Source organism: Solenopsis invicta, chromosome 16 (assembly GCF_016802725.1).
Source record: "Solenopsis invicta isolate M01_SB chromosome 16, UNIL_Sinv_3.0, whole genome shotgun sequence".
Lineage (NCBI taxonomy): Eukaryota > Metazoa > Arthropoda > Insecta > Hymenoptera > Formicidae > Solenopsis > Solenopsis invicta.
Genome location: NC_052679.1, coordinates 16,537,268 through 16,564,671, shown reverse-complemented (window position 1 = coordinate 16,564,671; position 27,404 = coordinate 16,537,268). Strand labels below are relative to the sequence as shown.

The following is a 27,404-nucleotide window of genomic DNA, read 5'->3' as shown; positions in this document are numbered from 1 at the left end:
TTTACGCATGGTAATTTTTTTCTTTATTTACAAATAGTCGATAATCGTATAATGTACTCGGTAACAAAATTACATTGCACATATACAGAATTATCGTTAGCACTAAGGCAAGAACTGAATTAACAATATGTATCGCGTTCGTACGAGAGAACCCGTCCCAATCGGACACAGTGTGTGGAATCGTCTCCTTAAGATATACTCAGTCGTGAGAAATTTACATGACAGCGTTTCTTCCTCTTTCTTTCTCTAAGCACAAATTTTTAATGCTACATCGATAAAGGAGAGAAATGAAGCATCCAGCGTGAAAGGAGGAGAGGGTTCAACATATCCGGATTAACTAGGAGGAGCTAGGCCGAACAGTTTGGAGCTCAGTCACGTGTTAAGAAGCGTCTGCCCCGCGGAGTATGGGTGAGACAAACGGAATATTGGGTTTATTTCGCGCAAATCCCGAACCTCTTTCTCTTCTCTTTTTATTATAACTCGGGGTAACGTGGCGCGGCTTAAACGCGGGGTACGCGCGGAAATGGCGACAAAGTCTTCCGACATCTAGGCGGGAGATACGGGCCGTTACATCATCGTTCGCGTCGCTGGAACTCGTGTGTTAATCAGTGAATGTCAAATAGGCTGTTTTGCGTCAAATGCAAATGTAGGCACTCTATTTCGCCGGCGTTGAAAGCGTCGCATGATGCTACGCTTGTGTTAAAGTCCCTTGAGGATTTACAAAAGGAATCACGCGTTTATCTCGTCTCGCTTTATGCGTGCGGACAATCACAGCGCGGTCGATTATTTGACTAGAAAAACGTTCTCCTTATCGTAAGACGAATCCAGGCTAAAGAAGGAACGAACGCGAAGGAATGTACGTACTTGGATGATATCGCAAAGAAGCCTAAATTTATATCAACGACTATGTTCTGTCTCTTATCGGCACATCATAGGTAAAGTTCTTCTTGCGCTCATCGCGAATGTTTCTTTGCGATTGTCCGTGTCCTTGTCAGCTCAGTCTGAATCCACTATTACGCGATGAGCTTCGAATTTACGCGACACGAGTGTTTTTATACGAATTTCTTTTTTTTTTTTTTTGCTTTAATTCGCATAAAACTGCTACTCGTGCATGTTGAAGGAGAGGCCTCGACGTGACGTTATGTTTTCCGTATACTCGCGTGACTAAAGTCCGCTTTGCTCGGCTAAGGATGCAACATTATTCTCGCGCAACGCAAACGAGATATTATATATTCGACATCGGAGTGAGGCGCTAATCGAAAAATGTGGTGTGGCGCGAAAATGATTCGGAATTATTTCCCAGTCGCGCGCGCGTTTTAACTTACGTTTCCCGCACAGTTGCAAGATCGCTTCTCGTCCTTCCCGATCAAGGATAAGCAGAATCGATAACTCCTTCATTTTTTCTTCGAAAAAAAAATCTCTATGCTTGTTGCGTCATTCGTATACAAAACTCCAATTTGTGGATGAAGCTTTTGCCGACGAATATACGTCGCGCTCGCGAATGAAAGAGAAATCTGCGGTTGTAGAGTACAAAATCCTTTGTTCTGTCGTTCTATACGAATACGTACTCGCGAACCCGTGCCGGTCGATCTGGCGCTCCATTTAATATCGGAAATCACACGATTTCCGAAAGTCTTATCATTCTAATAGTCTTATATCTCAACGAACTCGATAGAATTCAAGTCACCCGCGTCTCAGCACGAGTTCGCGATTCGCGGCATTTACATTTAAAGTAGCCCTCGACGTTACGATTATTTGCTGCGGCTTACGAATGGGAGGGAGTTAAGAATATAATAATAGTAAGGGCGACTAGAAAAAACGGATTAATCGTACGACCTACCGTTCTGTACTTCGACGATTAATTGCGAATACCTGGCGAGAATGGTGTCTACAAAAGGCTGTCGTTAATATCGCTCGTGAGGGTGGGACGTCACGATCGCGACGAATGCTGCGTGAATGCGAGACGCGTGACTCGGTGTAAAGTAGGGCTGAGAATTCGGTAATGAGATACCGGGATACCCGAATATACGGAAACGTGTGGATAATATTCGAATATTCAAACTATGGGTATCTGAATATTCGAGAATTATCTGCACATTTCGAACAGTAAGCGGATAATCGAATACTCGAGTACTTTGAGTATTTAGGTATTTGGCTATTCAAGTATTCGCGGGTATCATTAGCTCTAGTATGAAGGCATCTAAAGAGAGTCTCGATCTGCTTTATACGGATTTACACCGAAAAACAGATTGTAAGTAGAGAGCCTTGAGTCTCCGTCGCAACTCTCAAATTCGTACAATGATTTCGCGTTATTCTCTCTCTCTCTCTTTCTCTCTCTATGATCTCTGTAACTACGGAAAAGAGAGTGATACGATCCGCGCTACACATCGTCTGTGGGATATTACGCCCTTTTTATTTCTGGCGCCCTTCTCGTCGCAAAGCTCGACACGGCGTATTTTTCGCTTATTTAGCAGCACTTTGTATCTAATAGGCCTGATATCGATCGCGTTCGCAATACGGAACCGACGAAGTGAGCACCACGGTGATCATGCGACTAGAATTAGGTATTACAGACGACGTTTATCTCGCTGCATACATTCACATGTACACGTGCATACTTTCGCTCTGACCTTTCGATCCCTCTCCTTAGGATTAGTCTGTCCTGTTATCATTAATGGCGAAGACCACATTACAGGCCGGACGTCAAGTGTTACGTTACTATCGTGTACTCTTATTATCGTTATCATTATTAATATTATTATCGTTAGCGTTATCGTACCATTATTATCGTTATTTTTTACTATACGCGTTAAGAAACATTTAATTGAACAACATGAAACTGTCGCCCGCTGTCGTGCGAGTCTGTCAATATATAGTATATGTATATAAAATTCGAATACACACCCGGCGGACCGCAAAAATGAACGAGGTGAACCTTTAACAGCGCCACTAGACTCCAACGTGTCGCATAAACTATACAAAATGAGCGCTCGAAGTTGGGAGAAACGAAATGTTTTGGACGGTACGACGAAGAAGCGTTCAACGAAACGTTACATAGCTGCCGCAAAATCTTTGTGTTCCACTCAAATTCAAATCGCTCGCAACTGCACTCATCACGAATTAGCGTATATTAGCTCATTGCACATCGACTTGCCCGGCAAACGTCACCGATTTCCGGCTACGCGATCCCTTCCAGCGCAGTAGGATCGACACGCTGTTAAAAGTTACACGAATCGGTGAGCCGTTATCGTCAAATAAGTGTCCACCGATACATTCCCACCGGACATTTCGCGACTGGCGAACGAAGCGTCGCGTGACGATCCTGACGATCAAAAATCTTGACAACTTTCATTTCTGTTTATCGAGGGTCGAGCTCTCTTTCCGATTCTTCGACTGTTAAACGCACGCCTACAAATGCAGGCATCTCCCAGCTTCTTATCATTCTTCACCATATAATTTAGACGCCTTGCAGAGTGACAGTTACTTGAGTCGTTGCGTGACATTCGCCAGGGCAACTGCGAACGCCTGCAATGCGCTGAACGGATATTGGAAATCCAACGTGTACGCGTTGCCGTCTATTCTTCCGAATTGCATCACCTGAAATATTGACGATATTTTACACGTACGATTTAACTTGCGGGAAGGGGGGGGGACTTATTTAAAAAACGCGTTTGATCTTACCTGTCTGCCCCTGAATTCAATTTGAAAATTCTTGGCGCTTTCTTGAGTCACCCTGCCGCCGAAATCAAGCTGATACACTTGGCTGGATTCGTTCCACATGGGTGCTTTGTTGTGCATCACCAATTGTGCATCACGCCTTATCGCTTCCGGCTTGGAGCTCGAAATTCCTATTCCTCTCTGCTTGAGCTGTAAACAACATATCTATCGATATCGTTTCTGCTTTTTTAAGCGTAATACGTGTGCCTATCGAATATATTCTTTCTCAGAAGTTGGAAATATTCGCGATACAGACCTTCTGACGTAACTGGGCTTTTTGGAACGTTTCTAGGTCTCGATAACTCGCCGTCGATGAATCGTCTTGGATGAGCCCTTCCTCGTCCGAGCTCTCGCCGCGACTCTTTCTCATTCTTCTGTTCAGCAATGGACTCGATAAGAGTCTTCTTCGGATTGGTGAGGCCGACGCCGGTCTTTTACCTTTCTTAGATGGTGCTGGACTACTAGGTGAACTCCTCGGCAATCTGCGGAGATAAATGAATACTATCTCTGCACGCACAGTCAATAATAAATGTAATACACTACCTTGATGATGGTCGTGGAGAAGGAGGTGGCAAAGAATGATTATCGTCGAAATCGCGAAGTCTCGCGGCGAGACCGTCCAACGAAGAAGCAAAGGATCCACTTGGGCTCGATCCTCTGAAACATAATTAGTTTCTTACTTGCAACTGCTCAGAAAGCAGTTTTCTCTAACGTTAACAACCTGTTTATTAACTACTTACTTGACGGGAGACGCAGTGGCTTCCAATCGGACCGGCTTTTCTCTTGAAACTTCATTACGAACAACGCTACTTTCATTACTTTCCTCACGTTTATCGGCAATCTCGAGCGTCTCATCTTTCGGTGCTTCTGTCGATTCGTTGCACTTCGCCACACCGTCATCGGTAACTTCGGAATTGATTACTCCCGCTGCCTCCTCCACGTGTTCCGGCAATTGTGGCGGAGAGGATATCTGTTCGTTACTCGGAAATATATCGCTGGAATCGAGACTCTTGGACTTGCCGCAGTTGCGGAGTCTGGGCGGTTTTGAGTTCGGCTGAGTCACGTCATGCTGAGGCTTCGCCTTTTTCCGCCGTTTCGTTTTCCGCGACACCAATACCAGCCTCTTGTTCGGCGCGTCTCTGCGCAACATTCTCAAAGCTACGTCGCACGGGACCAACTGGGCGTCCACTAGATCCAGGTATCCGACGCTGCAACTTCGAACTATCGAGTCGTTCGAGCACATCGGACCGATGCTGATGACCGTCGAAGTTCTGTGAACGCCTCGCGCCTGCCCCGACGCCTCTATATCTTCGCGTAGCTCATCGTCGCTGAATCGCATCAAATCGTCGTCGAGCTTAACGTTAGCGAGAGCCCCGGCGTTCACGTAACCGGGATTCGTCTTTCCGTAGCACACGTGGCACTTGGGATCTTTGTGCTTTGAGAAACACTGCGAACACGACGAGCCAAAGCACTGATCGATATTCTCCGGGAACTGATAGGAACACGCCGGTGAAACAACTCCATGTATGCCGTTCTTGTTAAGAGCTAGACTCGAAGCTTGCCCGAGTTGAGTGCTATTCGAGGGTGTCGTATTGGCGCCCGCCGTACTTGCTCCGGTATTTTGATTATTCTTACTATGTACAAAATTGTGAGCGCTCGGCGACATCGTGGTTTGGACACCGCTGACGGAGTGCGACGCGGTTAAAACGTTGCTCGCGCACCCCATGTTATTTAGACCATTTAGATAAACGGTTTGCGTCGAGGCGCAATCGATACTTTCCAGACCGTTTACAACCGGGCCTTGGGAGATATATCGACTGCTCGACGCTTCCGCGTTCAAGGCCTGGCCGTTTTGCATAGACATGGAAATAATGTTTGCCGCGCAGGCCGACGTCAGGCACGGTTTGTCGTCCTGCGAGATTTGATTGAGCTTGTTGTTCTCCAGTTCCTTCTTTGTCGTCTGCTGATCCGCGAGGGCGTTCTTCATCCTCTGAATGCTGCTAGCGTAATCGGCACCCGCGTTCGAAGTCGCTATTAACGTTTGCGTGGGCGCCACCGCGTTTTTCGGCGACTGCAAGGCCGGCACGTCGCAGCATCTCGGCGGATTGTGTCTCGGCGGCGTCCGGTAGGTGTTCGTAGGGGCGTTTCTGATGTTCTCGTACAGATTACCCATGTCCTCCACGTAAGGAACGTACTCGCTTTCGTAGCTCTCGATTTTTCCTAGCGACGTCGGCAAGGTCTCCGACGTCAAGAACTGATTCGAGATTTGAGACTTGGGTCGATTCGGGTGGTTCAGTCGAGCGTTACGAGGTGTCATTGGCGCAATGGGCGGCGGTTGGGTCTCCGGCGTGGCTCGCGAGCTTGCTTCCTGGTACGTCTCCTCTTCGTCCTCGGAGAACAGATTGGGATTGAATGTCGGATCTGGGCCTATGTACAAAAATAAAATCATGCATTATCAAGTTTCTATAAATGGAAGAAAAATTAGAGTCACGCAACTGAATTAATATCGCAAATTACCGGAGGGCAAATCGTCCCGGAGCTCCGTCATCACGAGCGTCATTTGCCTGGGTTGTAAGTGTAGCAACGACGTTCGATAAGTTACCTGACCTAGGTTAGCGGGAACCGAATCTGCCAAGCCGTGAAACTTGAATTTCGTGCCCCAGATGTTTGATGTTACCTCGACCAGCCTCGCGTGCTACGAACAGATACGCTCCGTTAGAAATATCCACGACAACGCACACAGCTGCGGCCGTTCGTCACGCGAGCAGCGTACGCTTCCCTTTGATACAGAGGACTCGTCAAAGTCTGCGCGCGGCATGCGATTCATTACGTTGAAAGATACGATGCTGCGATTGCACATATACGAGAATAAAATATTTTATATACGAGTCTCTCTATAAATACGAGAGAAAGAGAAATCGTATTACCTCTGGCAATGTATCTACATATGAGAGATCGTTTGGCTTTTCCTCCCGATCAGTCGCTTCGTCGCCCGTTCTTTCCTCCCTTCTTTTTCTGTTCTTTTTTCTGTAGCGGGGCGATCCGCACAAATCCGCGGTGTCCTTCTCGGTGTCCGAGCCGTCGCTGTATGACGGACATTGCGACATGTCATCGAATATCTGCAGAGTCTCCTGACTCTGCGGGTCGAATATCACGAACTCCGGTCGGATCTTGCTGGTCCGTCTGCCCTTCAGGAGCGGCACGAGACCACCCAAATACTCCAGATACAACGTGTAACACGGCACAGGCTCCACGGCGTGCCTGAGCATGGTGCAGTGCAACCGGCTGCCTCCCGGCGGCGGCCTTGACACGAAGCGTCGCAGCTCTCTCGGTTCCGGCACCGAGCATCTGAAAAATGCACGCGGTAGCGTAGTTCGGATCTAAATGGCGTCCCGTCACTTTAAGTTGGAAAGTTGGTAAAACTTTTTTTTTTTACCGTATCGTATTAGCGAAAAGAGCGGCCACCGAGGCTCTCAACCGCGGCGGTAATGGAAGATGTTGAACGCTCGATTCCCTCGTGAGTGCCGCTCTCACCGCCAGTCTCGATAACAGTTGAAGCGAACCGACTCTTCTGTAAAGAACAATTCAAGTATTTTGTTGCATTCTAGTGGCCGACTAAGTGCACAACTTCCGCGACAAGAATTACAAACGTGGATTGTCTGTCGCGTTATTTGCGAGTAAAAACGCGATTACGTCAAAATGAAAAATCACCTTGAGACCCATGCGGCGTGGACTCGCGCTCCGGTCGCCACAAAGAGCCGCCTGTCATTGTGTCCCCATGTCAATGCCGATACGGGGCACTAATACGGGCCATGAGGAAAATCGTAAAATAAATCATTTTGAATCAGAGATAAAAGAGACGAGCGTTCGTTCGATGTAAAACATACTTGCGTGTATGGAATCTCCGTCGTGTATACAAGAGTACCGTTGACCGAATAAAACTTGAGGAGATTCGTGTACTCCTGTGAACCGCTCTGATCGGACGATTCCTTTGTGCCGGCAATGGCCAACAGTTTCCTGGAGTTGCTCCATTCGGCGTGCAAGGGCGGCTTCAGGTTGCTGCGTATCGTAATCGGCGACACGTCATCGAACGATCGTAGCATGACGATGTTACCGTCGGCGAGGCATACGGCCAGCACGTAATTCCGGTCATCTGCGCTTGCACATACATCATAAATGCATTAACGTGCAACACGGTGAGCCTCATCAACCCAGCGACATCAAAAGCTGCGATTAATACCTTTCTGAGATCGGTCACACGTTTCATCCTCCTCCATCGTGAATTTCTCGGCGCTCCAGGCCATCGACGTAACACCGGCCGCTAATTGCACCTCCGACACCATGGCCCCGTGAACGTCCATCACGATCAACTGACCCGCGGTTGTCCCGAAATAGACCTTACGCCGTAGAACAACGTCGGAAATGAATAATGCAATTTTATTTCTTTCCTATCGGCCGAAGACGTTTTCATCGGCGACAAAAGGAAAGCTTTTAACTCGTATTAAGTTGCCGTCAACAAGATGATTGAGCGTAACATTGCGCCACAATGCCAAGAATCCTTCTGTTAGGCAGGTACATTGGCGTATCGTGTTTCACACGCGATGTACAACTCAAATCTCGTTTATTATTTGTCACGTTATAGTCAGTTTCCGAATTGCAATGCTCAGTAAGATTTTGTATCGAACGGTCAGATTTTGTATCGAACAAACTTGAAATTTATTCCTCACATTTTTTTCCCCGATACTTTCAATTATTCAGTTAAAACATTTGGCGAATCTCGTGGACATTTGTTTATCTTTCCCGCATAACGATTATATTGGACGAATGGAAAACCATGAAAAATATTTGATCAAAAAGCTTTTCTTTCAAACCTGCTGATCATCGGGGGTCCAAATGCCGCAAGTTATCGTAGCTTTGTCGTTGAGCATTGACGACCAGTATCTTTGACCGGCGACGCTGCCGACCAATACGAAGCCATCCTGCAATAAAACATCGTATTCTCCGCAAAACGATCCTCCGCAGAAAACGTACCACATTTATGACGAGGATCGTAAATAAATACATAAAGCTTTAAGGTCTAAAGCACATCTCAACGCATTGAACAGGATATTCTTTTATACTGTAAATGGCGATACATCGATAAAATAAACAAACGTTTCGGAATCACGTTTTTTATATTGTTGTTTCAATTAAAAAAGATGGAAACAAATTTTTTTTTTTTTTCAATGCATCGCGATATTGGAGTAGTGATTGGAGCTCGCGTCTGAGGGGAAATCACAGTAACAAGCTGAAATAATACTACAGCTCACCCTGTAACATATAAGCGCCATGCGGCCGTCGTGGGACCAGGAGAAGTGCGTAACAGGTGTGTTTCTGTCGTTGATTAATTCTATACTCCATCGTCCGTCATATTTGATCCAGACGAAGATTACACCCGAACTGTCGCACGAGGCTAATTTTTGATACGGCTCATTCCATTTAACAAGTATTACCTGCAATCAGATAAATGCACCTTATGAGTTGCTTTGAAAAATTGTTAATTATAGAAACAACATGTGATAAAATTTCAGCAGATTACTGTCAACACATTTGTTTGTAAGAAATCTTGAATTTTTCATCAATTTATTCCGTAAAAACAGTGCGCTGGCGGCTTTAATATATCGCCCTAAATTGATCTCCGGTATTTCATCTCGAGTCCGTAATTAATTTCATGGGCTTTAATAAAGAGTAAACCTACCCAAGTAATAATTGGCGCCAGTTTTCTCGACGAATATTTTTCATCTTTAATCAAAATACCCGTCTTTCGTGCTTGTAAGATAATTACCATAATAAAAAGTTATGAATAATGTTTTTGAATAGAATTTTGCAATTTGAGCCACTCGTTAGAGAATTCCGACTAGAAAATGTACACTTAGGAGAAGATATTTGAAAATTTTTTGTGGGACACAATATTCATGTCACTGAAATAAATCTTTATTTAAGTACGGCGAAATAAAAGCTTTTCTTCCCGGCAAATAAATTAATTAATAAGAAAAATAAGACATATTTCACGAAAATGTATATTCCGTCATCACACATAAAATTTTTCTTATAACCAATATTGAAGAAAAACGTCACAATTAAGTAACGTTTGCTTCTGAATATTTCGACTTTTTTTTTCCTCAGTGTATTCTAATACGAAATGTCGTTCCGCAGTGCGTGACTTCTTCGACGCGCATCCCCGAGGATTAGATGAGATTAAACCAGTCCTGCAAGAAAGGTAATCGTGAGTGTTTGAAGAGATTAAGCCCACTCCGTCAAGGGCGGTAATCACAACCCTCGCTGTTAAGGTTTATCTCACGCCGCTAGTGTTGGCCGGAATTTTGCATGGGGTGAAATCGCGGATACATGCGAGACATCCTCACGGTGTCATTGCTCCATCCCCGATCGATTACTTTCCACTGCGTTTACGAGCGACGGCGTCTATATTTTTATCATGCTGATACGGCAAATAGAAGTTTATCGGAAAATTAATTTATGGATTGAAAACGTTAGATAACGACTAGTTTCTATCCGTTAACAACTATTTATATCTTTGCGAATATTTCTCACGCTCGACGAATAATCGTAATCGTGTAATAAACAGACAACTGCAAATTTACAACATTTTGGAATTTACGTAACAACGTTATTATGAATATAACGTCAGATACATGGTTTATGGGGTACCATACTCATTTTGCCATTGTCTATTTAATTGATAATTTTGTCGTTTGCTTCTAAATAAATTTTTTCTAAAAAAAAAAATTGTGAAATAAATTACAATATACTTTTTCTTCATCTTAAATGCTCTTCAGCTATCATTATTTTTCCTCCGGATTTTCTGAAATACACGACAGATTAATTTCCCTGTTCGTAAAGCTTTGATCGACCGTCCGGTATTGTTTGAGGGGTGGAAAGCGCGGACGAAGTCACCGAGGGTGAGCTGCGAAAAATGAGAAGGAGGATACCGTACGTGACGTGCGTGGCGACAAGATGTACACGTGTGCATCAACCCCACATTCACACACGCTCATACATGCACGCACGTACGCACGTACGTGAGCGAGAGAAAGATTCGAAAAGATATAGATGTGTATTTTTTTTTTTTATAGAACAACTTACAGAATGTAATTTTCCACCACGTGTCGTTGTACAATCGAATCGCTCTATGATTGATTAACCTACAGATTGTCGCAAACTTTTCTCCTCTTGGAATTGTACTTTTCGAAATATATGAGACCACGAGTCGCATCGACCGTAATAACGTCCGAAGCCATTTTTCTCAGAAGTTAACAAAGCGTATGAACTTATGTAACGTCGCGACAGCTTATGTCTATTATTATTTAAAAAAAAAAAAAAAAACGCCGAGAGGGGATTTTATTCATATCAGTGCGAAACGAGTGCACATTCTGTCGTTAGGAATTTTAATGGCAAACGACTCAAGAAGGTTTCCTCTTTCGCGATTTTAAGCGAGACTCCATCACGTAGAATTCCGCCGGTGGGCGAAATTGCGTTACGATAAGCTGGTCTCGCTTGATAGGAATAAACGGAATTTTCCGCGCGACGCCCTATAGATGCAATAAAATCTGTCCGGGGGTACGTTGTAAATTGCAGGGACATGATCGTGCGAGAAAGTCGGAAAATAGCGGAGATAGCGCGAGCATGCTGATCGATAAGAATCCCGTAAGAGCGCTTCGGATTTTCTCGTGAATCGCGCCCGATGCTAAGATCGTGGGGTGCATCTGGAGGAACCATTAGAATCGGAGCTCGCACTTGTATTCTCTTTTACCCGGAGATGCACAAGAACGTTTATTGCACTTCCGATTTTATTGCAAATTTCGGTGCGAGCTGAATGGAAAGTTGGCGAAATGAGAGTGGACAGATTCACACCTACGCAGCTATGCACACAGAGCGCGATGCGTCTATTTTGAGCGTGCTCTCTCTTTCTCTCTCTCTCTCTCTCTCTCTCTCTCTCACTCACTCACTCACTCACTCACTCATAATCATATTCCGCGATGGAGCGCGCGGAATTATCAGCTTTTATGCGATGCGCGGCGCGACAACCCCCGCACTTTCGTTACGTTACACGCCGACGGATAGTCATATTTTCCAACACATCATACATTTTTCGCTTAAGCGTCGAACGTGAATAGCACTCCCCGCTAACATCCCACGTTCCCTTTGTCTGCGCCTCGTGCAGCGCTTATTGCAGGGCGAGGACGCAACGACGCATCTGATAATCCAACGTAATTGTATTTTCGAACTTGTAAGGCCGAGCGAGAAGTCGTCGCGTTGTCTCTTTTCCGTCTCCTCCTCTCGTCGAGCGATTCCACGACCTGTAACATCGTCTCGCCCGTTTTGTCTCTTATCTCGATGGAACTTTACGCTTAAACGTTAAAGAATCAAATTTGAACTAAATATCGTTGAGTTAAATAACATTTTGTTATTTTTATCTTTCATCTGTATCATTTATTATTTTTACACAGAACATGTAGTTAAAAAAACAACTTTACTGAACGCATTTTTGTAGTTGAGTAGTTATTTACTTTACAAATAAACAGCGTTTATATTAACGTATGCACCTAGTAAATAATAAATTAAGTTTGAATCAAATTTAATTTTTTTTAATTAAGAAATCAAAATGTTTTATTCCATTGCTTCAGTTAAAGCAAAGCCATTGAGTAGAAGCAATGATACTAGAAATGATTAAAAATATCTCAAATTGGGTATAATCCGAATAATACACTACGAAGTTAACGGTGCAAAAATGAACAAGATCACAAAAGGATGTAATTAAAAGTATTCGGGAAAAAATGCTTTATTTCTCGCGACGTCTTTCTTTATATAATCTCTTATCTCTTTATCTTTATTCTGACAGAGAATGTAAATCCTCGTATTAATGCGACAGGAAATTATCATCCTCTTTGTAGCGAGTTCGCGTATTATCCGCGCAATATAATCCTCCTTCAATTTATACTGCAGAAATGTATATTAATAGAAGATGTTGTGAATTTCTGCGAAATATACTCTGCGGCTTTCTGCGCCAGGCGACTTTCGAAAGGGCATGGGCAATCGTCACGTAATCCTTTGACTGCTAATGCATTGCGGTAAAGGCTGCAGCAAGTGCCGGGAGTGCGCCTCGTACGGCGAGCTCGTTTGGTAAATCAATGATGCTCCTTTCCACACTCGTTCTTTTTCAGTGTCAAGGTAACACCACGCGCCACGTATCCCGCGAGAAATTCCTCGTGCACTTTTGGCTCAATTTCTCACGTCCTGATTTATGACGAACCATACCGAAATTTACACTTCTCGATGCTCCCTTTCCGCGTTTACTTATAGATACAAGATAGATCTCATCGCGCCTCCGCCGAATGTGTTGGCGAGGAACGAGAAGAGAATTTCCTTTCGAGCTCGTGCTCGAAATCCTTGATCAGTCCTCCAAACAAAAATAAGTGATAATGTGAAACAAATTTAACGAACGCGCGCAAGTGTGGAGCATTATAAATGAATGAGAAACTCCTCCAGGGCTTGTCATTTCCTTTCTCATCAATATTTAATATCACCTTCTAATGTACTACACTTTTTTTCTCTCAAAATAACATATGAATTTTTCATAGATGCTCTGTAATGGAATTTGCCAATAAACGACTCGATCCCCCTCGAGCTCCTAAAGTTGCAGATACGTTGTTTTAATTTGTTACATTGATCCAACCTCACGTGCCTCTCCACCACCAAATTCTGCCGGTTTGGCAGGAAGCGATCGAAGTGTATTGAGTCCGCAGGATGAATAATTTATAACGTATAATATAATATCTCGATCGTTTAATATTCCACACAGCTACCTTCCAGCACGATACGCTCGTTTTAACGGCTCTATCCGATAGACACGCGTACTCCGTATGCTTTATCCCTGCCCCCCTGCCAAAGGATTAGCGAGTTTACAGTCTGACCCTACTCTTACATTTTCACTTAGGTCTGTCCGACGTTACTTATATATGAAAGGAACTCCGAGAGGAGCTGATGATGTCAACGCGAGGAAAAAATTTTCCCCGCTGACATGGAAGTTTCATCTCCTCTGCGAATAACGAAACTTTACGCAAGACTGATCTCTTAGCTGGATAATAACAATAAAACCCAACTTGCGCTGAAAAAGTCTTGTTAGAATTGTGCTATAAGCCAGCAGCACCGGGGCGAGGCGCGTAAAGTGCTCGTGCCTGAATTTTTCACAAGGATGTCGTATGTGAAATTTCCCTTATACTTTCATATGTACATATAAAGTCCCCCGTTCGTTATTCCAGCGACGTCGCCGTGGATGATGATTGAATGACGGCCCACGAAGATATCCGAGGGATTTAGAGAGAGAAAAAGAAGGGAAAAAAATTTTTGGGATATTCGCAGATCCCGTAATTGCGCGTCGGAAAAGCGCGGAAATTGTACCCGCTCGTATAAGTGACAGTTACTGTACAAGGAACACAGATATAATCGCGCGATCGATTCGAGGTCCGAACGCGGTTGGTACGGCCTAGAACAGAAATAACAGAAAATACACCCTTATCGCGAAAGTCGCCCGCCGCAATCTAAAGAAATATTGTGTCCTGAATTACGTTAAGCTGATTGCTTCCTTTCGCCATTTGGGACGTCATTTATAACGCAGAGATGATATTATCACCGTTAGAGTGCTCGCTACTTATCTTATAAATAGCGGCCGGAGCGACGTGTAAGTATATTCGAAGCGTGCCGTTTCCTATTTTTAAACAATGGCGATATACACGTAACGCGCGTTAACATGAAATGAAAGATGAAGAAAAAAAGTCGACGTTGCATGTATAAAGAAACGTTGCCGGTGGCGGAGGAGGCAGCCGCCGCGGAAACAAGGGTTGAGAACCGCGGTCTTAAAACAGCACTGCGTGCCAGATCGATAACACGGCGGCTACCCTTAAGCTCTGAAATGTGGACCGAAGTGGACGCAAAATTCCGAGCTTTCGATGAAATTTTCCCTTGCCGAGTTATGTTGTACGTGAATGGGCGACTGATACACAAAATGAGTTTTCTTTCTAAACAAGTCGCTCGTCGGGCAGTCAGGCAGCACGCTCACCAAACTGAGTCATCATCGTTCGAAGTTCCGCTGTCAGAATCTCATCAAATTGTCATCGCGATTGTGATCGGAGCTTCCGATCACAATCAGCGAACGAGCCTCAACTTCCACGTTGCGCTTCCGCAGTTGAGTTTCTGCTACGCGAGCATAGCAATCGACTTATCTAGCGCGAATGCATAATTCAAACGCGTGTACAGCGTGAATTGACGCAACGTAACGAAATGTACTAGTCTCGTTCTAACTTTGTATCGCCGTCTGACCTGGTTCCCGTTGTCAAGACCGTTTCCTCGTGTGCACTCAATGGCGATCGCCTCGTGCCTGCATGCCAGTCCTACGTTGACTTATTGACCAAGGCCCGTTAATCGGGGCAAAAGGTCCGTGGGGTCCAGGAAAGTTAACTGATGAACACGTGAGCCGATAACACACACACACACACGTACACGTGTGCATGCGTTGCCGCTATCGTGCTGTTCGGAATAGACGCCGATGTCGGACTGCTGATTTCAATTTAATTAACGCCGTCGGATAAATTACCGTCGCGCATTAACTTCAAATGTCTTGCAGCCCATTTAAAATATGTGCTACCGCACATACACACGCGCTCGCGTGGATATCACTCTTGAGCGTGTATCGCTAAACTTGAAAATACGTTGAAATAAAAACCCTACGAAAGTACGAGGGACACAAAAGTATACTCCTAAGCATATTATATATATATCAATATTTTTTTATTTCAAATGTGTACCTCCAATTTTTGACGACGCATGCTTGAGAGTGTATGGAAATAATGTCAAACAAAACAATTATGCGCAGTTTCCATCAACTTTTATATTAAATAATATAAAAATTAATGGAAACCGTGTGTGTGTGCACCGTCTCCATAAAATGATAACAAACTTTGTCCGTCGGTTCGCATTTTCCACATTTTCAACGAGCTTGCCTCGAATGGTAGCACTGTTCGATGCGCTTCAGTCCAGAGGAATGCTTTCGCTAGATTTCCAGTCTGCAGACATCACAGTGGGTGGACAACGTGCGAGGGACAAATTCCTCGCGGGAGCGCGATGTCAACGTCTCATTTGTCTCGTCACGTGGAGTACGTCCGCGACGCTTATACGATCCCTCCTTATTCTTTGCTCCGCTATACTGTGAAACAACCCCTCGAACACAAATGGCTCGTATTCATAAGCTTTAAGGGAAAGAAAGGTGCGTTCTAGGAAGGGGCGTGTGCATGTATAGTATATCAGAGAACATATATACGTATGTCAGCAGAGAGAAAATTGTTGGAGAAAGATCTTTCAAGTTTCATTCGGAGGGGAAATGGTGCGCGAATACTCGGAGACTCGAAAATCTCAATTCATCTCGCTACACGGCTGCCATCCTCGTATAATGATTCTCGTACATAAGCACTCGGTCGTCATGTATTATTTATGGATTTACGGTGGACAAGGTACCATTACTCGCGTCCTATTGTACGTACCGAGTCCTTGTTAAGCGTATGCAGAAGCTGAGAAAATCTGGAGAATGTTGGAATAGCGAACTTAGAAGAGGACGAGCGAAATGCGACGTAATAACGCGCGCGCGAGGAAGGCGGATGTAAACTCACGGGGCGCAACCCCCGAGATTTTAAGCCGGTGATATTAATATTGGAGAAGCCGGAGGAGCGGCAGTAGCTCGCCGAGAGTTGCTCGTCGAGCGTGTACAAACGCCGTTCGTGAAATCGCGCGACTGTAGGTAGGTTTCGGGCACCTGCAGGCAGTTTGTTAAAAGCGCACCACGGCTTAATATCGATTAAGGGCCACAAAGGACTCCCGGTTTGCCCGGCGCGCGCCCGTTTACTACCGATACAGAGATTACACGAAGTTTCAGCCCGATGCAGCCGATGTTACACACGGCGGCGATATATACGGCGATATGTTGCGAAACTATTAAATTGCGTCACCTGAAATATTAACAAACTTCATAATTATCGTCAAACGACGAAGGTCTGCGGGGAAATTTGAATCGGCGACGCATTAGCGATAAATCAGTTAGCACAAATAATTAATAAATTATTTGTGAAATGACGATGGTCCATTGAATAATGCAATAATTGCAAATTGATGTTCAACATTCAATTGAAAGAGAAAAGTAGAGAGAAAGAATTTATCGGTTTATTTATATGAATTGCTTGCGAGATTCTTTAACAATTCAATACGTCGTCGGGGCTCCTATCTGCGTCGCGCAATCATCCAATTTCTTTGTCGATTTAACCCACACGTTCTACGACCGGTTACCGCGGCTCGTGTATCGAGCAGATAAAGCGTACACACTGGCTGCTACCAACCGATAACCCTCATGCGCTTCCTTCCGTGATGATGCAAGGCAGAATAGGATATCGCTCGCGTTGAAAGATCCAATTTCGAAAACCGTGAAATTATGATAATATTTGACATTGTTGAGCATGTCATCAATCTATAAATTGTTGTTTGAAGAGACGAGCCGTAAAATGTGAAGGATGCAAATAATAATTTTTTCATGTAAAGCAGATATCAGGATATCGTGAATCACGGGTGATTAGAGTAATCCAAAATGTTTAGACCGTTACAATTGTGGCATTATACGATTGTTACCCATACTTCATATCTAGGCAACGTTTAAACTCTGTGGTTTGAGGGGCGCGCGTGCCGTTAATGGTTTTCGTGGTGCGAAAGTAATTTTTTAATCATTTAAAAAAGTTTCAATATTATTTTTTAATAAAAAAACGCGCATATTACAAGCGAGATGCAAGTTTCTGTGTGCTATTTTTCATCTTACTACACTATAGATAATCATCTAGCATTTATTTTTTATTACGTTTCACCGTTTTCTATATTAAATGTAATCGAGGCACGACGGGTCACCCAAAACTGGAATGTCATGGGTCATATATACAGATATCTATATCTGAACCCCGGTCGCTAATTATGGCCAAAAGCTGTTTTGGATTGGATATCCGGGCCGAGCCGTATTGAAGTCAAACAAATAACATATAGGATATAAACGAACATATAGGAGAAAATCTATCAAAGGTATGTAGTCTCGAGAAAGTAATTATATTTTTCCCTCAGAAATTTTCCTCCAGAATTCTTGGCTATTTCTTGCCTCAATACCATTCACTGATCAATATACTTTTGTTTATAGATTTTCTATTTTATTTAGTCTAGTTACAGTTTTTAATCTAATTATTATTAATAATCGTATTTTATTGTATTAAGCGACTGTACTAAGGACGTATAAGTTAATTAAAATTCCTCTTCAACTTTTGTCACTGTATTTCTTGAATAAATCTACTTTTTGTGTGTACGAGTTTGTGATCTATAGTATCGCAGTGACTGGCCCGTAGTGCCTTGGATTATTTCTTAAAAAAATGTGTTATTTCTTTCTCAAAGACCAATCTATTTTTACAACATATATTCAATGAATTTAAAAAAAAATAACCGGCTTAAAAATTTTTTAATTATATAATGTTTAAAAAATGAGACAAAAAATCTTTTATTTAAAAGTACTTTTGAAATTTGAAATTTTCGTAGCTTATGGTGTCCCGGTCTCCCCTGATTATCATATCAAGCAAACGGAAATATATAGCATAGTGACCTCATAGTGAGGGAAGCTGTGGAAATGCTCGCTCTGTAAGCGCTATTGACACTGAGGTAGGGAAGACCCGGAGGAAGAAATTAAATGTCGGTTTCGTTCGGACGACTCGAGCGATTCGGGTGACAAGAAGTTAAAGGAAAGGCGATACTTGCTTCGCTACGGTGCCCCCGGAGGTTGTAATTCGCCCTGAGTGGAAGTTCCGCGGCTCTAGTGCGACAATGCGACGTGGTAAAAGTCACTCCAACCAAGCCGCGGGCGTTGCCGGTGGCTAACCATCCTTCCTGGTAGTAATTTATACGATCGAGCTGCCATCCTTCGTCCTGGTAAATAAAAGGAGAACGTTAGTTACTCTTTCGCGGTGTAGCGCGCATAGAAACGTGTGTCATGCTCGTGATTTATGGCGCTAGGAGTTTAGCGTCGAGATTTTTTAACGATTCCCTCAAGAGGCGGCGTCAATCACGATAAATATCACGGTTATTTCGAAATTTGTACGGCGCAAATGATGGGACCGGAAAGAGCTGTTCCGTGTCGAACGCCGCGACCTTTTTAAAAATACGGGCGCTCAAGTTAATGGGCGGAATAAAATTATCGCTTGAATTTGCAAATAAATGATCTGGTAATTATCTTATCACGCTATCACGACGTTTCCTAAAACTATTTTCTAAAGCTGATTCATTATTCATCTCACGCAGTTTGATCACGGAGGTTAATTAGAATGCGTTACGTTTGTCTAAGTATAGAAGAAGTATTGATCGCTATGAATAATCAGGCAGATTAATTGTCATACGATCGGCTGCTGGATCCTTCGATGTCAGGGAAGCGCAATGTCGTTCCATCTGACATCGAAAATGCTTACTCGAACTCTATTACTAGTCGTTGACACGTAACGTTTCTAACTTAAACGTGACAACATAGGTAGCAAGGGGTTTCAATAATGAAAGGGTTTCTCTCTCAGGCGCATTATATATATATATATATATATATATATATATATATATATATATATATATAGGCGTAATTACTGAAGACGGTCCAGAACCCTTAGAAGAAGCAATATCGAAATAGTCGCGCTATATTTAATATCGAGTTCATCTAATGCTTGACACGTTAAGCTTTCTCCGAAAAAAAAATCGTTACGAAAGATTTGCGCGACGTAATAATAAATTTAAGATCAATAATTAATGTACCTATAAGACCCGCTGTAAGGGTATATAACACGTTTTTATTATCTCAAGGTTTGACCCTGGATCCCTCCCTACATTCTGTGCGGGCGTCTTGGCTGGTTCTACCATATACCTCGGTGGTCGAACTGAGTAAGACGCCCGCATGGAATGTAGGGAGATCCAAGTTCAGTCTTTGGCTGAGGTAATATTCGCAACAAATTCTTTACAATTTTTCTGGATCCTTGTTAGCATCAATATTATTAAATTTATTAGCAACTTAATATTGTGATATTACTTCCCTGATTTAAGAGCATTTCAAGATCGACGGATATGCGGCGCGCTATTCGGGGAGTTAGAAAATATGTATACTAGAAAATCCCTTTGAAATTATTATCTATTTAAACACTTGAGATCCGCTCTGACCGTAGTTGGCCGTTTCTTGATTTAAAAATTAAGATGACATTTCTATATGCTGGACTGCAGCAGACTACTAGATTTGGCAGAGGAAACAATCGCACAAATACAGGAAATATTCAATCCAGATAATTTGCGTCCCCTTTGGCATTTGTCCCATCGACCGACTGGTTCCCATCCCTCTAATTTACTGCAATATATTATTCTGAAAAGACATTCGGAATAATTAACAATCCATTTTCTATTAGAAAAGAATGCAAGAGAAAAGAGAATTCGTGTCATTTCTTTACGCAATATCAAGAAGAGAAATAACAAGACATCCCTAAAAAAGATATATCTCCGTAGCTCTCGAAACTTTTCACACGATTCTATCAAGACCTTCAATTCACGGTGGAACAGCATTCTTCCTTTCTTATCCGCGATGAAGTTTTTCTTGAAATATTGCGCCACGGGATAGCCCCGTAAGCGTAAACTGTATTATAGTTTCATTAAAATTTTAAATTGAATTATACTGTAGTCGTAATGGTTCGCACACGCGTGCTTCGCGATAGACAAGTTCGCGTACGCTGCCCGTACTGGGCTGGATGTAATTAAAGTACGATCTAATGAAGATGTTTTGCGAGATAGCCTTTTGTAAGGTAGATAACGATGAAATGAGGTACGAAGATGGATTATTAGAGCCGTGCTGTAACAAAAACCGTCTGAACGCTTCGTAACGAACGAAATGAGCGGAAAGGCGAAAAAAATTTGATAGTTTATTAGCGAACTTCTCCAATAGCTATTCGATATTGTGATGAAAGTCGAAGACGCCGCGATTAAATTCTGAGATAATATTCCTCCTTCATATCCTCGCTCGTGAATGGATCCTCGCTGACAGCGCTAATGTCCGGACACGACGTCGACGTCGTTCCGCTTGCGTATGGTAGTGTAGCCCGCAAAATTGCGTCGGATTTCCGTCGTTGCTGCGCGCCGGCCGGTGAGAAACGTTCCACGTGCTGTGATCGATGAGCACCGAGGGTGGTTTTTCCCTTTCCTTTTTTTTGCGAGTCACAGAGATATGACAATAGTGGAAGAGGGCACGGCGGGAACGTAGGAAGAGAAATCAGCGGTAATCCAATCTTCGCAAACATGTTGAGAGCAATCCGCGGAAAATAGAGAGGGCTCGGTGGAAATCGATGTTGCGCGAAGACGCGCCTTGCGGAACGGGCGAGCGAGCGAGCGAGCGAGCGAGCGGCTCGCCGGGATTTTTTGTGCTGCGACTAACAGCACGCGGAGCATTAAAAGAGAGAAAGAGAGATGGATGGAAAGAAATAGAGAGACGGAGAGAATAGCCGTAGCGTTCGCTTTCTCGAAACGCTTCGATAGAATTTACCGGCGAACAATGGCCGTAGTAGTAGCAGCGTAACGGCTCTCAATAATGACGTTATCGATTCAAATGCGATTCACAATACTAGAATATAATGGAGACGTATGACGCGGCTGGATTATCTCGATGTCGCGCAAATGCGACACCGAGACGGGACCCGCGTTAAAAAGCATCCCAATTCTCGCGCGGGTAGCAGCAGAGCGCGCCGAAACGACGCGACGCTCGAGACCTCGTCGTTCTCCGACCGATGAGGAACCGGCCACAGAATTTTTCCCACTGCACAATGGAGCAGCAAGAAAATCCCACTTGATCGTGGCGCAAGTTGAGAATAGCCGTCCGTAACGCGCCCGTCCTTTCTAATGGACCATCATTTATCTCCAGCGGCCTTTTACGGAGCCATCTAAAATTTATACTATGTAATAGCTCTCAGACATTTTCCACGAGACGGCCGTTGTGTACAAACCTAGGGGGATACCGAGGCGTTTTACAGTGGATCGCGCGATCTCTCGCGAAGATGACGATCGGTAGTTAACAACGGGAAAATAATGGGCAGCGCACTGATCGAATTCCCTGGGGGGGGGGGGGGGAGCTGACTCGAGTGACTCAATCGAATTTCGCTCCGCTATAAGTCGATTATTTTTCCAGTAATTGAGCCGCCCCACTTCTACAAGCATTTTCATCGCGAGGGTCGGCTTCCGTTGAATCGCCGATCGTAGATTGGTCTCCGACGATGAATTATACGACGCGAGATGAGGTGTGCTCGTCCATCGAGAAGTACGACCGTCGTAATTAATTCTGATCGATTGCATCCTGTTCGGGCGTCCGAGTTCGCTAGTCAGATTAATTCCCGTTTGTTTGCGTGCACACACATATTGGGAAAGTACAAACTGATCGTCGAGACAGAAGCTCGTTACAAACGGTCGAGAGTGAGAGAGAGAGAGAGAGAGCGCTTATATTATATGACTGCGAACTACGAACATCCCCCAGATAGCACACAACGTTCTATTCTATAGATGTCTATGAATGCTCTATGGATATTCGGATGTTCATAGAACGTTCATAGAACATTCTGTGCTATCTGGGGATTATTTTATACTGGCAATTAAAATCATTGAGAAACTCAAAGTAAATTAGAGCCTTTCTTTATTCGAATCGACAGACGCTACTGCACCTCGGTACAGAGAGAAATTTCGCGTTCGCACCCACCCTCGTGTGTGGAGGACGCATCGTATCTCGCGTCTACACCAGTCCGTGCTTCTCGATGGTGATGTAAACGGGGCGGAGCAAAACCCGTCACTAGGAAACTTGGGCACTCGTTAGTTGGCTCGCGTGAAAAGATCCACTCGAGACACCAAGCTTCATTTTCGCCATCGAGTCAACTTATACAATTCGCAGCAACTCTCCCGTGAAACTCTTCACTCTCGCGACACCCTCCACACGCTCTTGCGACGTGCACGCCTCGCCCTGACGGATTCCAATCTCCGTTGTGGCCGTTTTGATGCGGTCCTGCGGTTCTGTACGGCGTTATTAACCTACGGAGACTCCTTGCGGTCCCGAAAACCATCGGGATCTCTGTCAGATATATTTACTTGATCGTAAATGCGATCCGCATATATTAACGACCTTGAGCTTCCGATATGAAATTCTATGGTCCACCCGTTACGATTAATTCTGAAGAATGTGTCAAGATAGAAATGTAATTTAATCAAGATTGTAATGTAATCAAGATATAAAAGATATAATGAATTGATTAATTACAATAATTGAGACAAGATCATAATACGTGTATACAACATAATTAAAATTTAGTGAATACCAACGAACGTCATAACAATATTTCTTACGTAATTTTATATACCTCTTTTAATTCTTCAAGCTGTGCGCCATTACCTTCGGTCTTGAAACATAATTCTCAAGCTGAACTAGAATAGTGATATCACAATATTAAAACGATAATCAGTTTAATGCTGATGCTAACGAGCATCTATTACGATAATGATGCCAATAAGACCCCCTTTCTACCTCGTCCTTCCCCTTTGAAATACTGTAAAGGATATACGCTGTGGCTAAGAAGAGTCTCTGCAAATCACTGAATAAACGGTTTACACGCGTTAACACCGTACTGACACAACTTTTGACCTCAAAGCGAACATTTAGCTCCGCGATGTGTTCCGTGTATTTACACTATTTTACTGATTAATTACTACATCTTCGAGCTGCACGAAGAGAGTTAACGAGTATCCCACGTTATGTTTGTTCATTTTATTTGATAATCGGAGAGTCTATTTTCACGTGCACAGCGAATCCTGAAGAAACACATCAAGATATAGTAAACTGATTAATTATACAACCGCGGGATTACAACGTCTCGAGCTGCACGAAGAGAGAGTTAACGATCATCCTACATGTTACGGTCTACATTATGATACTATGTTTGCTTATTTTATTTGGTAAGCGGAGTGACGTCTATATTTTTATATGCGCGTCGTGCACGATCATCGGTATTCGTTATTAGTGTTATATCGTCGTCGGTCGCACGGTCTTTCAACCGTCATCCGCAGGCGTCAGATTTTATTACAAATGATTTTAGCCAACCCTGAATAAACCGGACTCGGCTGCTTCAGTTGTCTCACGTGAGGCGGGATAAATTAATTTCACGCTCGTTACGGCGCGACTCGCACGAGCAAAAGTTTTATCTGCTGTCGTCCGCGCCGTGAAGTGCGACAGCGGCCGAAGTGTACATGTCAAAGTGTGGCAGCTTCGTTTTTATTCACATCTGTATGCTGTTTTACCGCAGCGCCGGCTGGCCCCGTTAACGTTTTCAATTTCCCACCCACCGTCCCACTTGTTTTCCCACCTTTTCTCAAGTTCGAAACCTATAAAAGCCGCCTCTGCTGCCGCGGCGTATCGTGTCGTGCAAAATAGAAATTGACCGTCGAATTGATAAAAAATTGAAGCGTCTTTTTCGACGGTGGATCTCTTGGAATTGACGAATATTGACAGACGTATCTTCTCAAGTTAGATTTTCTTCGACGGGGGGGAGTCAGCGTCAGAGTCAGGAGTTATACAAAAATAACTATGGACAATCTCGACGATCTAAAAATTCGCTGGAGAGGAGCTGAGGCCGGAACACCCCGGAGCTGAACGTTCGCTTTTAGATCGAGGGTCCATCGATGCGACGCGCGTTAACGCGCGCGTAAAAACCTGTTCGGTGATTTGCAGTATATCAGTGCGCCTATCGTCACCTCGAACATCTCGTGCTCTAATAAATTTATCCGTATTATTAACGATTGTACGTGAGTAGCGACCTGTTTTATTTCATGACTTGCGGAATACCAAATGGCGCGATAAAGTGTATTTTTAGCCCGCTGCATTCGCTCGATCAAATGCGGAGAGGAGCGTTGATTTTATCTCGGATGAAATCTAATGCGCATGGAAATCGTCGAATAGCGTACGGCCTCTTGCTCGCGGTAATTCGGCCTTCGGACAAATTTTTGGACCATTTGTATATCGATCAGCGTGCTAACGAGAACAGCCTCTCACGCGATCAAGGAGTAAAAACGGCAGGCAGATGAACGATAACCATAAAAAAAGAGAAAAAGTAATGGGTGTGTTGATGCACTTTAGATTACTTAATTAATCGTGTTCTCTATCGTCGATCGCTACAATATTATCGCGTCTACTCGAAATAATCGTTACCTCCGGCGACTCGTCCGGCACTTTTCCCATCCAGCTGAGCGACAAGATATTGCAGTCGCACTTGGCGTTGTTGTTCTTCTCGAAATGCAGATGCATGGTTGCGACGCAATCGGGATTCCCGTCGGCAGGTCCATCAATCTATCGAACCGGCACCGTTTCCCGCAGTCCCGACTCCGTGCCTCGTCGCGGTCGGATTCCACGTCGCTTCTCCCGCGAGCATTCTCGCGCCCTGCGCGCTTCTTCGTACCGCCGCCGTCACCACCGGCGGTGGATCCCGTGATCGATAATCGAATCACGCTCACACGTCAACGAGCCCGCACGCGACCAGCGTCCCGCGACGAACCCTCATGTGGTGGCCACCCTCGTGACTCGAAAGTCGTGTCGGGGTGGCGATCCTCCTCCTCCTCCTCCGCCGCCGCTGCCGCCGCCGAGGCTCTCTCGCCCAGGGGGTGGCGCGCGTCGCGCTCGCCGCGCGCGCGATCTTCCACCCTCGTGACGTCGTCCAGCGCCGGATATTACGCCCCGGTGGTCGCTCGCGAACGGGAGGAGCCACCGGAGAGAAAGAGAGAGAGAGAGAGAGAGAAAGAGACAGAGAGGTACCTTGGTCGGCCTTGGCGTGTCTCTCAGCACGGCCGTTCGCCAACCCTAATCATTTGTTTCTTACCGCGGCCGCCATTTTGCCGCCCGAGACGCTACTCCACCTTTCCAGGGTGCGATCCCTGTGCCGCGCCACGCCGCGCCGCGCCGCGCCGCCGGGCCGGGGGTGCGCGCTTACGTAGTGCGGGTGGACGTATGTCTCGCGCGCGCGGAACCGACGCACGAGCTGCCGACGCGAGCGTGCGTCCGACTGAGGAGAGCTCGGCTGCGCGGAGTGGAGCCGGAGCGCGCGCGGACCTCTCTCGCTTCCGTCGCCGTCGCGTTCGCGCGACGGCCGTATTGATTGGGAGTCCCGTACCGTGCGGCTCGCGGCCGCCTCCTCGTGCTCCCCCGTCGCGACACTAAATTCGCCGCTTCGAGCTTTTCCGCGCCGCGACGCGCCGCGTCGCGACGCGCTACAGAACCGGCGGAGCCGCCCTCCTTCCGCGAACGCTTGCGCTACATCGATATCGTTTTCGTAACAATTTGCTTTGTCGACACGGAATTTTATTTATCCAAAATTCAAAGTTCCTTTCCCGTTTACTGCGTACGTCTTCACGTATAATTAATTGAAAATTTAGATGCAACGAAAACTATCGTTAGACGGTTAACACACGTAGAATTAATGTTGAAAGCGATACGTTTAAACGTATCGATACGTTCTTCTCTTACATAAAACATACATGATTTCCTTTTCAATATCGATACCGATATAATTAATCAAATAGTTTGCCTGTAACAACTTTACGTGCGCTGCACTCGTTTCGTAAAGGGTGAATTTTACGCTGCTTTGTATACCTCAAGTGATGCTCTCATTGCTTGTAGCGTGTGCTCGTCAATTTTTTCCTTTCTTTTTGCGCCATCGATGCGCAAACACCTGAGACTGAAGCGCAAAAAAATTTATATAACAATTTACGTAATAGATTACATAAATTTTTAGAAGAACATGTTTTCTTTGTGAATTAAAATAAATTGTATTTTGAAAAAATCTAATCTGCTTTTTACGAAGATATATATGTGAATTACATAGATGAAAAGTTTTCTATTACCTTCTGCGTAAAGATCGTAAAGTAATCAATTGTTCGAAATAAGTTTTTTCTATTACTTTAGGTAAAATAAAGGTTCATATAATCGACAGACACGGTTAACGAAGAAATATGAAAGTTTGGGCTCTTGTCACTTGATGTCGCTTGATTGACTGATTCTTCTTCTCAATTGCATTATTTTTGTCATTGTCTCTATTTTAGCAATGAGATATTATTAAATATGATCGGTTGTTGGCAATTTTTTAATAATTATGAAAAGGGACTAGAGAAACTTGGATATAACTGAAAAATATTGATATTATCGACTGTTTCGACCAAATGTTTCACTGAAGATAACTGCACGAAGGTTTTAGCTTATCTATGTAGTCTTCGTTTTACTATCGAAAAATTACAGATTTCTATATAATTCTTATCAAGAAATGAAAAAGATGATCATCGGTACATCAAATTAATCATAATAATATTTGTCGATATTTTTTTCGTATTTAAATAAAAAAATGCAAAAAACAAAACAGCTAAGAGAAATTTATCCTCGCGTTTAATAATAGCTATTTTTATATTTAATAGACTTTAGAACCTAGGATAAGTCAGCAGGATAAGGAATCTGTAAAATAAAGCAGGAGAATGTATAACGT

The 27,404-nt window shown here is 44.1% G+C and overlaps 1 protein-coding gene across 1 annotated transcript; it reads right to left on the bottom strand.

Moving 5' to 3' along the window:
- LOC105203026 (tubby-related protein 4) lies at positions 1-26,081 on the bottom strand. Its single transcript, XM_011171736.3, has 15 exons — positions 25,088-26,081; positions 18,598-18,765; positions 9,027-9,209; positions 8,589-8,696; positions 7,958-8,114; positions 7,605-7,870; positions 7,429-7,517; positions 7,154-7,288; positions 6,645-7,065; positions 6,235-6,412; positions 4,458-6,144; positions 4,261-4,374; positions 3,974-4,199; positions 3,682-3,867; positions 1-3,597 (listed from the first exon to the last, which is right to left on the bottom strand). The coding sequence occupies exons 1-15, from the start codon at positions 25,181-25,183 to the stop codon at positions 3,481-3,483; spliced, it is 4,131 nt and encodes a 1,376-aa protein (XP_011170038.2). The 5' UTR covers positions 25,184-26,081; the 3' UTR covers positions 1-3,480.
- Between the last annotated feature and the right edge of the window lie 1,323 nt (positions 26,082-27,404).